A 17644-nucleotide genomic window follows, 5' to 3' on the forward strand; every position below is an offset into this window, starting at 1 on the left:
AAAAATAATCTGATGATGTGAGGAAAAAGATCCTCTCGGTTCAGGCGGGAGTTAAGAGGTTAATATAAAAACATCTCCTATGCACTTTTATGCCCAGGAAGCAACTATATTCTCTCTATATGTATTACTTTAGTTTTAATAGTCTCTTTAAAGCCTCTATGAGTTATTGTGATGTTATGAACCAAATCTAATCATTCTCACACATAACAAGTCTGTATATTCCCCTTCAGGTCAACCTGGCACGTGTTGCACGAGTCCATTGTCAACGTGAGGACACTGTGAGCATCAGAGCACAGGGGAAAGTTTTTGGCTCACTGTCCGACGGTTTTATTAATAAATGAGATTATGAAAGCGGATCTGATTAATCTGACCTCTGCAGCACCCCCTCACCGGGACGTGACTCTGCCGGGACCTGGTGTGGACCTGGTCTAGACCGGGACTAATCAGGGGGGTTTATGGTTTCCTCCTCATCGCCAGACTGTGCCCCGTGGATGCCCTGAGCGATGCAGCGTGACTCCCAAAGCGGTGGTGATGTTCCGGATCATACGGGGGCAGAAAATGCTTTTAATACAGACATTTATGTGTGGATGGAAGGTCAGTTGTGCTGAGATTATTTACTGGGAAATTTAGAAGCTTGAAATTTGAAATTATGCATTGAATAATCTGTGATAATTGGTTTAACACATGGAATTAAGGCAAAGAAGGTGCAGCCCCTTTCAAACCACCTGAGCGCATTGGTGTGTCCATGGGCAAAACACTCTTCATCCACATTGAAAAAATCAAGTGATAGTCTGTAAGTTTGCAAAGTCATCATTCAAGTCAATCAATCATTATATTACCATTGTTAAAACATTACCATAGCATCCCCATATATCAAAAATTAGCTTCACTAGTAAGTAGTAGTAGTAGTAGTTAGGGGCGACAATGCCTCATATGGTCGAGCCAATAATGGACAGGTTGGCCGTTTGAATCCCATGTCCTGCAGCTGCACATTATTGTTGCGCCCTTGGCAAGACACTTCACCCACTTTGCCCACATGAATGCAGTTTGTGAGTAGTTAATGGGTCAGAAACGGCACAGATTGGCAGCTGTGGCATGAATAGTTGCTTACCATCACCCAGTATGGAGTAAATGAATAATGACATAGCAATACAAAACATGCTCATAGTGACGGGCTAGACACAGAAAATGCTATTTTTGCAGTGGATAATCAAAGAATGGATTTGGATGAGGACCTAACCTATTAAAGGGGGGGGGGGTATTATGCAAAATCGACTTTTTCAAGCTTTACATCATGTAATTATGTCATTCCCTCATTAAAAACATGCCTGAAGTGTTGCCTTGGCACATTCACGTATTTTTGAGTAATCTGTAAAAACTCTGATGGCGGCCATTTTAGGGATAGCTTTGCCTGAGTCCTCCTAGGAACGCCCCCACCTCCTGGAGACGCCTCCGAGCTTTCGTCACCAGCCGAGTAACCAACCACTGCTCCTCAGCAGAACCTCCTCCCCACTGATGCCACAGACAGTGTGTGGAGGGGGCGTGTCGGAAAGGGTCAGAGGTTCTTAAAGAGACAGAGGCCTATTTCAAGACATTCGCTACAGCCATTTTGAGAGAGCAATTTTATACAAGGCAGTTATTCTGATTTACTGCATTTACAAACCAACAGAAGGTTTGGTCATCATTGTAGTGTGCTATAGACTGGTGCTATGTGATTGAAAAAAGCATAATACCCCCCTCTTCAGCTCAGTGACTTAATTTTCTCAGCTTTCAAACTGAGGTTTTGCATGTCCACAGAGAGAGTAGGTGCTTGTATCTGCGTCCTCAAGGTGCAGGTCTGATTCAACACATACTGACTTTTTTTCACCAGGAAGAGTGAATGCTATATCCTACCTTTAAGATGGTTGAGAGTCGAGTTGTGAAAATATGATATACTTTAGTCCGTAGACTTGTACTGATTGTCTCCACTGTTTGTTCCTCATTAGTTTTACAGCAGAACAAAAGACCACACGACGCCGGGCTTCACTTTAAGACGTCATGAAACCGGAGAGACCCGGAGTCCGCCTTTGACGTAAAGAACAACATACAATCAGGACCTAAACATAATCAGTCGATACACGGTTGGCCTAATGTAAATGGGGGGAAATGGAAAGTGTCCCATTAGACATACCTCTGTCCCATTCATTACCCTGAACATGGTGAGGGTGTCATACATGGCACTAATGAGGATAGGATAGAACCAGGCAGGAGGAGAGTCTGAGGTAAAAATAGCTCTTTTCGGACAGCGGGGATTGATAACGCCGCGGTGGGTGGATTGAAGTATCGACAAAAGAGGGATTTTCTTCTGCTTCTTGTTTGTGAAGCTGGAGATAAAGGCCCGCGCCAATAATCGAGGCGCAAACACCGTCTAAACGCCCGTCCTCGGAGACAGGGCTATAAATATAAACAAAGCGAAATTATTTTCCCTAATGGATGTAACAAGCTGAATGTAGGGTGACATAAGGACGTCCATGCTGAATTTAGCTGCTCATTATAGCTTCCTGTTAGATAAGTCATTAGAGCGTTTGATTCCCCAAAGTGGAGACTAAATTTCCATCCACTTAGTCCCACGCCAGGAAAAATACTCTCTTACACTATACCGCCTACCAAACACATTTCTCAATTATTTTTTATAATGATTAAGCAGTTAAGCAGATTGTTAAAGGCCCCGGCTAAAACACAGAGCGACGGGGAAGGCAGGCCAGTGACTCTCAAATAAATCAGGACTCAACTGGGTCCTATAAAAGGTGTAAAATAGAACGAGATTAGTCTAAAACTGGATTTTCCTCTTAACTGACTGGGACACAATGGTAATTTGTGAAGGGGGACAAATTGTGCTCTTTTTTCCTCCAATTGAATAAAAATCTAATGTAAATGAAAGGAAACAGGAATCAGCAATGAGGTGACAGACATTTGAGCTTTATAATGTTGCGATAAAAACTGTGTTGTTAACCTCTTAACTCCCACCTGAACATGTTTTCTCCTGTTCTCCAAATTCAAAGAAAACGAGGATGTAAATTGACAAAAATGACAAAAATCCAGCAAAAAAAGTGACAAAAATCCAGCAAAAAAGCGACAAAAATCCATCAAAAAAAGACAAAAATCCAGCAAAAAAGTGACAAAAATCCAGCAAAAAAAAGACAAAAAATCTGCAAACAAAAGGCAAAAATTCAGCAAAAAAGTGACAAAAGAGCAGCAAAAAATGTGACAATAATCCAGCAAAAAAGTAACAAAAGTGCCACAAAATAGCGACAAAAAACGAGAAGAAAATGAGGATGTAAATTGACAAGAATGACAAAAATCCAGCAAAAGAAAGACAAAAATCCCGCAAAAAATGACAAAAATCCAGAAAAAAAGTGACAACAATCCAACAAAAAAGTGACAAAAATCCGACAAAAAAAGACAAAAATCCAGAAAAAAATGACAAAAATCCAGAAAAAAAGTGACAACAATCCAGCAAAAAAATGACAAAAATCCAGCAAAAAAGACAAAAATCCAGCAAAAGAAAGACAAAAATCCCGCAAAAAATGACAAAAATCCAGCAAAAAAGTGACAACAATTCAGCAAAAAGTGACAAAAATCCAGCAAAAAAAAGACAAAAATCCAGCAAAAAAGTGACAACAATCCAGCAAAAAAAGTCAAAAATTCAGAAAAAATCACAAAACTCCAGCAAAAAAATCACAAAAATCTAGCAAAAAAAATGGCAAAAATCCAGCAAAAAAATGACAAAAGAACAGCAAAAAATGTAACAAAAAAGTGACCAAAATCCAGCAAAAAAGTGACCAAAATCCAGCAAAAAATGTGACAAAAATCCAGCAAAAAGTAACAAAAAAAGTAACAAAAGTGCCATTAAAAAAGTGACAAAAACACATAAGGGAAACAAAAAGTGACGACAATGGCAAAGAGGAGAGAATGCATTTGGTTTTGGCGGGTGGTAAGAGGTTAACGCACATGTGACCAAAGTTCAAGTAAAAAGTGGCACTGGTGGGAAAAATGGGACACCTGGGACCGAAGTTGTGTAAAACATGGGACAAATCAGTGTTTCTTTGGTTGAAATCCTCGGGGACACGAGACGGAGGGCTCTAGATGTGGTTTGTATCCAGCTTGGGGTGACCAGACGTCCCAGTTTTGACAGTCCCGCACGTTCGCATTAATGACTCATTCATACGAGCTTGTGCATAGAGGCAAGGAGAGTGAAATATCTTCCCCAGCGACAGTAAACACTGGTCAGAGCTGTGATTGAACCGCTGACCTTTGGATTAGTCGGCGAACGCTCTGCCACTGAGTCACACACCGCCCTGTGATGGCACATTTATTAGTATGAGTACAGTCGCTCACCATGAACATACTTTGAAATGAAGCCTGTGATCCTTAATTGGTCTTTTATTCCACTGCCGCTGAATCCACGACACAGAGAAGTCAGATTTTGTCATCACACAAACTTCCCCGTTGCCCGTTGACTCTCTCTCGTTACATTGTCTGAGACCGGGCGATGCAAATGCCATTATTTGTCATGCTAATAAAGCCGCGTTGTATTGACCGGGATATAGGATTTCAGAGCTTCAAAGAATTACGTCTCCCAAAGGCACAGGTTCCTCCCACCGCGCTGATCAATTCCCATATTGATTATCGATGCCTCATAGCCCACATGGAAAGAGGGGACATCAAACAGTCCGTGTGAGGCCTGCAAAGCCACGCAAACACTGGCGTATCTGCTCTCTGGGTGCTGGATGCTTAGATACTACTCCCGATGTTTTCAACCATGTGATAATGAAGACAGGAACAAACCCTGAAAATGCAGAAACCAAAGGGACATCAACACCCTCCAATAATAAATACATGTTTTGGTTCATCAGTTAGAACTAGTCTGAGGAATATTGTGTTGGACCGCTTTGAGCTTGGATTCCAGCACGCATTCACTGTGGCATTGTTTCAAAAAGCTTCTGTGATGTCAGAAGATTCAGTGTTGATCTTGTTTTGATGATGGGAGAGTGTGACCACTGCGCAAAACCTTCTCCAGCATAATCCCAAAGATTCTCAATGGAGTTAAGATCTGGACTCTGTGGCGGCAAATCCATGTGTGAAAATGATGTCTCATGCTCCCTGAACCGATCTTTCACAATGTCTGTGAAGGCTCTCATTCATCCAGGGAGAATCCATCTTAGAAAAGCTAAATCATTGACTGGACTGGGTTTGGTGCCAAAACCCAGTCCAGTTGATGATTTAGCTTTCACAATGTGAGCCTGATGGATCTTGGCATTGTCATCTTGGAGTATACCCGTGCCATCAGGGAAGAAGTAATCCACTGATGGAATACCCTGAATGGTAGGCAATTCCAAAGCACTTTATAGTCAGTATAGTTACCAACTCTTCACTTTAGAAAAGGTCAGCAGTTTCTAAAAAAAATCAGGGCAAAACCACTTTTATGGAATTACATGCATGGTAACACTTGTAATTAAGTACACCTTATTTAGCCTTAAAGCAGGCATCTCCAACCAGTAGCTCGGGAGCTACCAGTAGCTCGCCATGCGTCCCCAGGTAGCTCGCCAAAGACTTTCTAGATCTCTACACGTTTGACATTTCAAATTTTAGATGCATTTTCTGTTTGTTCTGAACATCCTTAACACAGATGGTTCAATATAGTAAAGTATAAGGACTAAACTCAAATCACTTTCTTTGAAATACCATCTTGGCAAGTTATTCTTCTGGGTGAGCTCCACCTAAATTGCTTTTTTCACAAGTGTTTTTGAACATAAGTAGCTCTCCAATGTTCATATTGTGTAAAAGTAGCTTGTTGGGTAAAAAGGGTTAGAGACACCTGCCTTAAAGGTACTAGATTCCCTGAATATTTCAGTGACTGATGGTACAGCAATAACATTTTTAAGGGACTTGTTTCCTTTATTGGCAACACTTTGTAATAACTACACCTAAATTCGCCTTAAAAAATGATGAATTAATGCTTAATTCATCATGAACAATAACTACTTAACTACTAGTTCTTCACATACTTCACTTATTTGTTGTTCAGTTGCACTTAACAAATGAATTGTGCTTGATGAATTAAAGAGAACAAATGGAGTTGGTCATTTTTATGCTTACTACTACCACCTCAGGTCTCATGCGTAACTGCAGGTTCTATATTAAGCTCGTGCATGACGGCACTTTGGGCCTGAAGTAACACCTTTTTGAGTGACAGTGCAGGATTCTAGAGGCAGTTGTGGTGAACAGGTCTGGGCTCATTCTACACATCAGGACACTGCTGTAACATGAGAATGAGCCCAGGCCTATCACCACAACTGCCTCCAAAATCCTGCACTGTCACTCAAAAAGGTGTTAATTCGGGTCTGAAGTGCCGTCATGCACGAGCTTAATATAGAACCTGCAGTTACGCGTGAGACCTGAGGTGGCAGTAGTGAGCATAAAAATGACCAACTCCATCTAGTCCCTTTAATTCATCAAGCACAATTCATTAGTTAAGTGTAACTTAACAACAAATAAGTGAAGTATGTGAAGAACTAGTAGTTAAGTAGTTATAAACTAATGAATTATTCATGATGAATTAAGCGTTAACCTCTTAACTCCCGCCTGAACCGAGAGGATCTTTTTCCTCACGTCATCAGATTTTTTTTCCATCATTTTTTTGTTGGGTATTCAACTCATTTTTGTAACTTATTTTGTCAGTTTTTTGGCACATTTTTTTAAATCATTTTTTGTACTTTTTTTGTCAAATTTTGTCAAATTTTTGTAAATTTTTTGGTCACATTTTTGTCAGTTTTTGTCATTCTTTGTCAAATTTTTATCACATTTTTTGTAATTTTTTTGTCACATTTTTGTCCATTTTTCGTCAATTTCTTGTGACTTTTTTGTGACATTTTTGCCACTTTTTCATACATTTTTCGTCACTTTTTTGTCAATGTTTTCTCACTTTTTTTTTCACATTTCCATCATTGTTTTCATCTCAGTTTTGTTGCTATTTTCACAGCTTTTTTCCAGAAGCTTTTTGGACTGGGGTAAAGCCAAACTGGAGAAAATGTGCTCGGTTCAGGTGGGAGGTAAGGGGTTAATTCATCATTTATTAAGGCTAATTTAGGTGTAGTTATTATAAAGTGTTTTACCAATAAAGGTAACAAGTCCCTTAAAAATGTAAAATGTTGAAGCTTCCTCTTTTTTGTTATTGCTGTACCATCCGTTTGCTGAAATATTCAAGGTCCTTATCAAATATGGCCTTTTTTCTCACACGGTCCGACAATCACTACATCCGAGCACACAAAACACAAATACATATGAGGAATTTGCACCACAGCGCTCATGAAATCATCAAACAGTGTCAAGACCATGTTGCAACTCTTACAGTAGCTCTATAAGATCCCTCTCTATCTTCTCTCTCGCCTCTTCCCCAGTTTCTCAAACAGGGAACTGGCTGCTAGGAAACCAAGCCACACATCACATCGCATCAGGCAAAGACACACAAGAAGGAGGGAGTGCGAGAGAGGGGGAGAGAGGAGGAGGAGGAGGAGGAGGGAGGCGCTGACAGGATTACATAAGGCGGCAGAAGAGTCCCTGCGCACACAGCTCACTATAATGCAGCCAGGCACTCGGAAGTGATGTCCATTAGGCCCAAGTGACAAGGCAGGTGAAGACGCAGTGATTGTAGAAGCTGTTAATAATGGACGGCGTTGTGAGCAGATGAGTCAAAAACATCAAAGGGAGTTAAAGGAGAAGAGTGTATCTTACAAACTGGCATCGGGTTAGAAAAATGCCCAGAGCGGTGGCATACACAAAGCAAAATGGCAATACAAGCAACGACAGGGATTCACAAAAGCACGGGCGCATTAGTGAGAGTAGGGTGGGTCACGTGGGGGCTGTCGGCCAATCAGACCGAAGGAATAATGTTTACGTTTAAATGAATAGAGGTGAAAGTGGGGCATAGTAGCAGCTACTTAAGTGTATATATAGCCACCATTTATGTTGTGAAGAAGTCATGTCATTTTTACTGGCATCTTTAAAGGGACTATACAGAGTTTAAAAATCGTTAGCCACATAGCATAACTGCCTAAGTCATTTTGTATTGTTAAAATGGCAATAAGAGAAAAACAATGTGCTTCCTATAAAACGTCTTTTTACATGTTTTCCAAAATCAAAACAAAAATGAGTTTGGCAATTATGCTATGTGGCTAACGAAATGTTAAATTTATGCATTTTCCTCCCAGCCCAGACCTGTTCACCAGAACTGCCTCTAAAATCCTGCACTGTCACTCTGAAATGTGTCACTTCGGGTCCAAATTGCCGTCATGCACGAGCTTAATATAGAAGGTGCAGTTACACGTATGCCCTGAGGTGGCAGTAGTGAGTATAAAATGGCGAACTTGCATCTAGCCCTTTTAAACCTTGAAATACTGGTGTCAAGCGCACATCACCCAACATCTAAAATTAATAGAGTAGACTTGATTTATATAGATTGACTAATGTTTGAAGATGTAACTGCATATGATGGTAGAGACTATTCCCAGTCATGTGACTTTTGGTTGGCAAAAGGCTGTTTGAAACTGTGCCTATTATATAGACCAGGGGTAGGCAACGTCAGGCCTGGGGGCCAAATCCAGCACTCCAGCACAAAACCTCTGGCCCCCAAGTTGATTTTGAGAAACATTATTATGCAAATAAGAGATCACATACCTAGTAATTCTCTGCTGGTGGGTCGGGGCACAAAAGTGGGTCACGGAACCATTTTCAGTGGATCGCAAGTCTATAGGGAACTTTTATTCCATATGTGTCTGTTAAAATGAATGTTTTTGGGTTGTATTGATATAATTTCATAATTTCAGTCTTAAAGGGAAATCTACGGCTTGTTCAACAAAAACTTGCGTGGAAAATACAATATTTTATACGATATATGACAAATTAAAGTTTTATTTGGGTCAAGGGGTAATAGTGGGTCCCAAAGCCCTGCCACTTTTAGTTAGTTAGTTTTATTATTTGTCGCACACACATACAGTGTAACATGCAGTGAAATTGAATTACAATGTAGAAATAATGTTTACACAGAAATAAAAAATAAAACAGACCACAGTCAATGCTACCGAAGAGCAACGACACAAATACTGCTTTTGAAAAGAGAAAAACAACACTCACCCAGAGCTTGTCCTTGGTATTTTATTCCAAAAGCAACATTTATTTTAAAGTATTCTCTCCAAACAATACGAGAACTTTTTGAACATTACTTTGGTATCAAGCATCGCACCACAAAACAAAAGGCATACACGAGTGACATACAGGAATGACAAGTGACTTAAGTGCGTAAAATAATCTAGAATTAAATTAAGCTTATGATTCAAGAAAACACAATTAAATATAGTCTCTATATATTATTCACAGACAGATGTAACCAGCACATCTCAAGTCTCTTATATTGACAGTACACAGTAAAGACACAGCATTTTGTAATAGGTCTCTTCATAAAATCTTTATATTTCTACAAATTTCTAACCTGGAACGAAAGTGTTGATTTTGTTCAATATATTTAAAGCCCAGACAGAATCAAATACAATAGCACCTTTAGGATCAGTAGACAAACCAGGGACCAATCTTTTGTGAAATGTCGTACAATCTCAAACGTAAGCAGAGAAGACCACAACATTATAGAAAAAGTGCAGCTTGTGGCAACACCCTCACTCACACAATAATAATAGCTCTTGTGGCATTTCACCACTTCCCGGCGCAGGGCATAACCCAGTGAAAGATTAAAGGCGGCACTATGGCTTTGAACAGCTTTTAGACGCAATGCATTGATATTCCTCGACTTAAAGATGGGTATTATGCTTTTTGTAGGTATTTGGTAAAAATGTCAAACACATCTTCATCACTGGCTTACATTTTGTTGGTGAGAAAATGCAACATTGATCTAAAACAGCTGAAATAAAAGTATGAGGTTTCAATTGCTGGGTTGCAGGTGACATCACAGCGTTCTAAAGGCCTATACTAATATATAGAGGAAAAATGATTTTGTTTTTCAGGAAATTTTTGGTCTTGTACAGAAAGATCATGGACCCAGTGATTGATATTAATGATCATTGTTCTAATCCATACATTTTCTTTTTAGCTACGACTTGTGAAAGTGTAATGCTGCTAATAGGAAAAACTGTCTCCTGTCCCCTACTGGGTCCGATGACATCAACACATTCTAAAACCTGCAACCCAGCAATAAAGAGGAAAAAAAAAAAGAACAAATAAAATAAATAAACACCATATTTTCCGGACTATAAGTCACACCAGCCAAAAAATGCACAATGATGAAGAAAAATAACATATAAGTTGCTCCGGAGTATAAGTCACACCAGCCTTGGCGACTGCTAAGGCGTGGAGGTGTAACTGCACCGTTGACGAGCCTCTCCCGGCAGCACTTTGTTCAAGCACCCGTTTGTGAACTCGTTCTTCTAGCTGTGGCCGTCTAGCTTTTAGCCTGCGATTAGCTATTTTTGTTTTCTTCACTGCAGTAAGAGTAACCCCTGCTTCTCGCCTCATTAGTTTCTCACTCACTCCAAACTTTTTTTTTTCAGTGGTACAGCAGGTGAGTGCTTTATTTGTCCTTGTACAGGAGTAGCAGATACTGGCACACATGACTAGACCGCCCTCTAGCGGCTGTCAGTGTGGAAACAACAAATGTGAAATTAGATATTTTGATATAACAGTCGCACCTGAGTATAAGTCGCACCCCCCCCAGCCAGACTATGATGAAAAGTGCGACTTATCATCCGGAAAATACGGTACCTGGCTCGGCTCGTGTGTCTATGAAGCTATGGTGAGGGTTTTCACTTTGCGACGAGAGGATTAAGCTTAGCAAGGTTTCGAGAGGTGAGGAAAGCATTTGGATACCTAGGATCTCAGGATGAGCTTTTTTGGGAAGAATAGTCTCTGGAGAAGATCCAAAGAAAACTGGTAGATGCTTAGGAGGCTCGAAACATCCCGCTTTAAGATAATGATCATAATGGAACAAAACGCTTTCCCCTTCCCGCTCCTCATAGTCTTTCTACACTTCTATAAAAGATTTCTGCCCTTTTTGTTACCTAAAAGAAGCTCATAGGCTATAAAAAGACTGGAAACCCCTTGTATATTCAGAATAGCTAAAGCTTCACCGATCTATGCTCACAATTACACCTTTATTAAACACTTCTGGACTTTTGCAGAAATAAAGGAAAATTGGAATGATAAAAAAAAATAGTCATCATGAAGTGGACACCTCACTAAAGTCTCACAGCTCCCGGGGGATGACGGTGAAGGGGCGGATGGGGCTGGAGGCTTCGAGCTCCAGGGCGGTGAAGAAACAGTCCGGGGCCTGGCTGCTGTCCCGTGACTGCAGCGCTTCCCCAAGGCCTCCCCACGCCTCATGGGACGTGCTGTGGACCTGCACCGCGTCCCGGAGCACCTTCTCCCCGAGATGCACACGGTCAGTATTCACCAGCAGCCGGCCCTACAAAAGACACAACATAATGAGGAAAATGAGGGTAACGGTGTACGTTATGGTCCCCGCGGGGAATCCTCCTCAGAATATCCACTGGAGAGTCAAAGCTTACTCAAAGATGCGCAAGTGGGTAGAAACACTGCTCCAAGTATGTTTTTGATGAGAGAACGACATGGTATAATAATACCCCTCCTTTAACCTCTCAACTCCCGCCTGAACCGAGAGCATTTTCTCCAGTTCAGGTTTACCCAAATCCTGTAGGCCAGTGTAACGCCTCATTTGAAAGCTAAGATCTACAAAACTCATCTAAATGGATCTTTTTCCTCAAGTCATCAGATTTTTTTTCCATCATTTTTTGGGTGGTTTTCAACTCATTATTGTAACTTTTTTGTTATTTTTTTGTCAAATAGTACATTTTTTGTAACTTTTTGTCACATTTGTCCTTTTGTTGTCAAATTGTTGTCAATTTTTTGTCAATTTTTTATCACATTTTTGCCACTTTTTCATAATTTTTTCATAATTTTTTGTCAATTTTTTGTGACATTTTTGCCACTTTTTCATAATTTTTTCATTCATTTTTTGTAATTTTTTTTGTCATTTTTCGTTCTTTTTTTGTACATTTTTTGTAAGATGTAAAATGTAAAGATGTATGAAAAATACATCTTTTGTCAATTTTTGTGACATTTTTGCCACTTTTTCACATTTTTTGTCGAAGTTTACATTACATACAGTACTTTTTTGTCACATCTTCATCATCGTTTTCGTCTCAGTTCTGTCGCTATTTTCTCACCTTTTTTTCCAGAAGCTTTTGGATTTGGATTAAAGCCAAACTTGAGAAAATGTGCTCGGTTCAGGGGGGAGTTAAGGGGTTAAACTAATACTCACCCAATGGAGGACAAAAGAGTGGACAGAAATGACCTCAAGAAACAGAATAGAACAGCAGAAAGTTTGAGAACCACTGGCCTGGAAACAAGCACTTTATCTTTTCCCTATGTCAAAATCATGCCTAGGCTACTGCTAGATTAAGCTGACTGACCCAAACATGACCCCACACCCATCGTCATCCCAAATTACTGTCGGCCAGCCCTTAAGAACCTCTAAATGTAACCTAGAAAGCCACCATTTTAAATTCTTCTCCCCCACTGTCACACTAAATTTAAGATTAGCAGGTGGCAGCGTTTATCTGTCTTTTCAAAAGGTTCAGTTCCAGCAAAAACAAAGCATTAGAGTGTGGACTCCAGCACAGCTTCATTCTCCGAGAGAGCGAGAGAAAATCTACAAATCAGGAGATTAGGAGCTCAGAGATGACGTCTGGATTGGACGCACGAGAGCCTTATGCATGTGCACAGAGTGGAGCGAAGCCGTGCTTGAACCAGAAAGCGAAGGTTTAAAGGAAACAGCAGTGTTTTGAGGCTACAGAAGGGCAGCACAGTTAACCAAGCAGCCAAGTCGAAATCTGAAGAGTTGCAAGTAGCAAATCACAAAAACAGCAGTTGTTTATGTGGCATATTGTGCAATGCAAAATTCTGTCACCGTGAATCATGAACAAAATCTGCTAACTCTGTTTTCTGGGCAGGTTAGCGATTGGGGTCTTTTAAGGTGTAGACAAAAGGGTTCTTTGGTTTTAACCGGCTTTCCTAGGACTCAGGGCATAAACATCTGTACTTTTTGGGGGGAAATATTCATAGCTGTCAAGTCTCAGGTTTTAGCCAGGAAACTACCGTCATCGTATTATCCTGTAAATCTCCTGTATTATACCAAAGTAATAAAAATAAAAGATTTAGACTTTCCAGACTGAATTCTGCCACTAGACTCGCAAGGAATGCTGCCTGAAATGGCCTGGGCAGCGGTTGGTATGAATATTTTGTTTTTTGATTTTAAATTTACATACCAAAAAAAGAGAAAAGGACAAATGGTTCAGTTTTGGCACAGAACATTTCAACCTGAAAAGACTCACAGAGACAGAAAGGCATTAAGAGGCATTTATTGAACGAGCACGAATCATAATTGGGGTTCAGACCCCGGCGGAAGATTTAATGAACAAAAGAGTTGCACGGCGTTGATGAACGATAGCCAGAATCTTTCCCGGAGCCAGGACACAGGTGGTGGTGGAAGAGGAGACTCAGGGAGACCCAGGGAGACCAGTGGACGACAAGCAAAGCCGAGGAGAGGCCGGGTGGAAAAGGGGTGGAGGAGGGTCGCAGCACGGCTGGGAAACACTGAGTGATTGACCGGGAGGCTTAAGTAGGGGATCATGAGCGATGACAGGCTGGAGTAGGGACGAGTGATTGGCTGATGTGAAGGTGCGGCTTGAGCTGGGTCTGTGATTGGATGATTGGCTGCCAGTGATGAGGTGCAGAAGCTTCATTGCATAATGAAACCAGTTCATTTACAAATGTATACCTGCATAATCCAATAATATTGTCAGATTTCTTCATGTTACACAACCATTTCTGTTTATAGCAGCAGTTTATAATGAAAGGAAAAAAAATACTTTATATTCGGAAAACCACCAATTTTGTGTTTTGGGGAAATATTTTAGATTCATCATCAATTCTTCATGTATTGGGGCGGGAGTGATAAGGGGTAATTGTTTAGTTTTTTAGAGGTTTACCGGGAAGGGAGATCATTCTGGTTAAAATGGGGGGCGACATGTGCATATTATGTTGTTGCATATCAACTATGTCATGAATTTGCACAATATAAAAATCAATCGTTCCCGGTGCGTGTTGGTCTCCCCCAGGGCTGCACTTTGTCACCGGTTCTGTTCATTATCTTCATGGACAGAATTTCCAGGCGCAACCAGGGGCCGGAGGGTGTCCGGTTTGGGAGCCTCAGGATCTCATCTCTGCTGTTTGTGGACGATGTTGTTCTGTTGGCTTCAACAAATCAGGACCTTCAGCTGCTCTGGGGCGGTTTGCAGCCGAGTGTGAAGCGGCCGGGATGAGGATCAGCTCCTCATGGTTCTCCACCGGAAAAAGGTGGCTTCCCCTCTTCAGGTCGGTGGGGAGTCCGTGCCTCAAGTGAAGGAGTTCAAGTATCTAGGGCTCTTGTTCACGAGTGAGGGACGGATGGAGCGTGAGATCGATAGACGGATGGATCAGTGCAGCGTCGGCAGTGATGCGGATGTTTAATCACAAAAACAATATACTTTGTGTCTGTGTCTCTTTATGTTAGGATGAATATATATGTGATTAATGGATGAACGTTTGTAGACTTTAAAAGGCGTATACAGAGTTTAAAAATGTTAAAACTAAGTATTTTCATCTCCCTACATGTTCCAGCCATATCCTAATATGTAGAATGAGCCCAGACCTGTTCACCACAACTGCTTCTAAAATCCTGCAATGTCACTCAAAAAGTTGTTAATTCGGGTCCGAAGTGCCGTCATGCACGAGTTTAATATAGAAACTGCAGTTATGTGTAAGACCTGAGGTGGCAGTAGTGAACATAAAATGACCAACTTGCATCTAGTCTCTTTAAGTTGTGTAGAAAGTCCCAACATTGGGCAGGAGTTGAAAATTAGCACCACATGCTCTTTATGTATCACATCAAACTTGCGTTGTAACTGTGTTGATTCTCTCATGGCACGTCTTGCTTTAGATTAGAGTATCTTATATGACAAACAGGCTATTATCCACTGTGCTCGTGACACTGAGTGTTTCATCATGAGTGTTTATTTTCATACAGTGCCTGAAAGAGATGTACGTGTGCCATAATCCGGCGTGGAGACATGTTAATACCACAGAGTGTGACTGGATTTAGAAATGTGGCGTTTGAACTGATCACATGTGAAGGTCAATGAGAGCCGCCACGCCAGTAATCAGCAAAGCGATCCACCAAACTGAAGAAATGACGCCGGCTGTAAGGGCTACACACAGACCATTATGTGGAAATGTAGAGCTTTGATTATTGTCTGAAGAAACACCGCAATTTTACTTTAATTATCAGGATTATCAACACATCAGGAACAAATTGCCCGATATTCACAGACAAAATAAGACATCCAAAATCCTTATTGAGAAAACTGTTGTATGTAATATGTCATTCAAACCTGGCTCTATCCATTATTCAGATTCTGTCTCTGTCATTTTTCCACATAAAATGTCCATTTCCATATGATAATGAAATGTGAAATATAAAAGAAAACTTACAATACATGTTTTTCTTATATTGATGTCAGTAATCTACAGCAGGGGTTCCCGACCTTTTTTGTCTTGCGGACCCCTTGGAATATTCAGTGATCGTGTACCCCCTACCTCAAGGGTGTTGCAGTCTATTTAGAAAGCAAACACATTTTACTACAATACATAGCTTTTCTCTATCAAAATAGTGTTCAGTTTCCCCTTTTTTTTTCTCCAATTTGATAGTTCCGTGTACCCCCTGCTAGGTCCTCAAGCACCCCCACGGGTCCCTGAACCCCTGGCTGAGGACCACAGGACAAAGAGACAACTCTCTCGCCTGCAGTTGCTTGCCTTTAACCTTTTAACCTCTTACCGCCCGCCTAAACCAAATGCATTCTGTCCTCTTTGGCTATTATATAGGCCTGTGTAACAGCTCATTTGAAAGCTAAGACCCACAAAACTGATCTTTTTCCTTGCGTTGTTGCTGTGTTGTATCACCTGTTTTTTATGGGGTTTTTTTTGGTGACATTTTTGTTGAGTTTTTGTGACTTTTTTGTTCAATTTTTTGTCATTTTTTTGTTGAGTTTTTGTGACATTTTTGTTGAATTTTTGTCATTTTTTTGTTGAGTTTTTGTCACATTTTGTTGAATTCTTGTTTTTTGTTGAGTTTTTGTCACATTTTGTTGAATTGTCATTTTTTTGTTGAGTTTTTGTGACATTTTTGTTGAATTTTTGTCCTTTTTTTGTTGAGTTTTTGTCACATTTTGTTGAATTCTTGTCATTTTTTTGTTGAGTTTTTGTGACATTTTTGTTGAATTTTTGTCCTTTTTTGGTTGAGTTTTTGTCACATTTTGTTGAATTCTTGTCATTTTTTTTGTTGAGTTTTTGTGACATTTTTGTTGAATTTTTGTCCTTTTTTTGTTGAGTTTTTGTCACATTTTGTTGAATTCTTGTTTTTTGTTGAGTTTTTGTCACATTTTGTTGAATTCTTGTCATTTTTTTGTTAAGTTTTTGTGACATTTTTGTTGAATTCTTGTCATTTGTTGTTGAGTTTTTTGTCACTTTTTGTAGAATTTTTGTCATTTTTTTGTTGAGTTTTTGTGACATTTTTGTTGAATTTTTGTCCTTTTTTTGTTGAGTTTTTGTCACATTTTGTTGAATTCTTGTCATTTTTTGTTGAGTTTTTTTGTCACTTTTTGTTGAATTCTTGTCATTTTTTTGTTGAGTTTTTGTGACATTTTTGTTGAATTTTTGTCCTTTTTTTGTTGAGTTTTTGTCACGTTTTGTTGAATTTTTGTCACATTTTGGTTGAGTTTTTGTCACATTTTTGTCAAATCTTTGTTGAACTTTTGTCACATTTTTGTTGCATTTACATCCTTGTTTTCTTCTCATTTTTTGTGGCTGTTTTGGTGCTTTTTTGATTAGGGTAAAGCCAAACTGAAGAAAATGGGATCTGTTCAGGTGGGAGTTAAGAGGTTAAAGTATAGTAATGTGACTGTGTGACATCAGCTGGGGAAGGGACAGCATTAGGATGTATAATATACATTTTTTGGGCTCAATATTTTCACCGTTTCCACTGCAAGCAGATTGTGTTGCTTTCATTTCAGCTTGTCTAGTATTTTAGCACAAGATTGAGCACTTTTAGAACAAAGGTTTACTGCCACACTCAAGCATGAAAGGATCGAGCATCTTTGAAGTCAATAATATAGTTAGTTGTGATATTTGGATCTGCGTCCCGGAGGCAGGATGAATCAAACAACCATGCGAACAAAACACAAGAGCGAACGATATTTCATACAATGTCCTACACCAGTAACAGCCATGAAAACGCCCCATACTGTCCGCAAACCCCACTGCCATTACTACAAGCACATCCAAGGTGCAACAACAGGCTGCACCATCGTCCTCAGCCTAGTTAAAGATTCTCTCTATCAATCTTTCCTCATGCACTCTCGCTTCACTGTTGCTGCTCTCGCCCTGGGGTCACAGAGCCAGCGCGCTGTATCTAGCTCCACATTAATTG

The 17644-nt window shown here is 40.1% G+C and overlaps 1 protein-coding gene across 1 annotated transcript in view; it reads right to left on the reverse strand.

Moving 5' to 3' along the window:
• Positions 1-11092: 11092 nt before the first annotated feature.
• ttc7a (tetratricopeptide repeat domain 7A) overlaps positions 11093-17644 on the reverse strand; it is a 114276-nt gene continuing 107724 nt past the window's right edge. Inside the window, exon 19 of the mRNA XM_079559424.1 lies at positions 11093-11506. Within this exon, the coding sequence (XP_079415550.1) occupies positions 11288-11506 (219 nt within the window). The 3' untranslated portion in view covers positions 11093-11287. The remainder of the gene's footprint in view (positions 11507-17644) is intronic.

Source organism: Gobius niger (assembly GCF_951799975.1).
Source record: "Gobius niger genome assembly, chromosome: 7".
In the NCBI taxonomy this organism is placed as follows: Eukaryota; Metazoa; Chordata; class Actinopteri; order Gobiiformes; family Gobiidae; genus Gobius; species Gobius niger.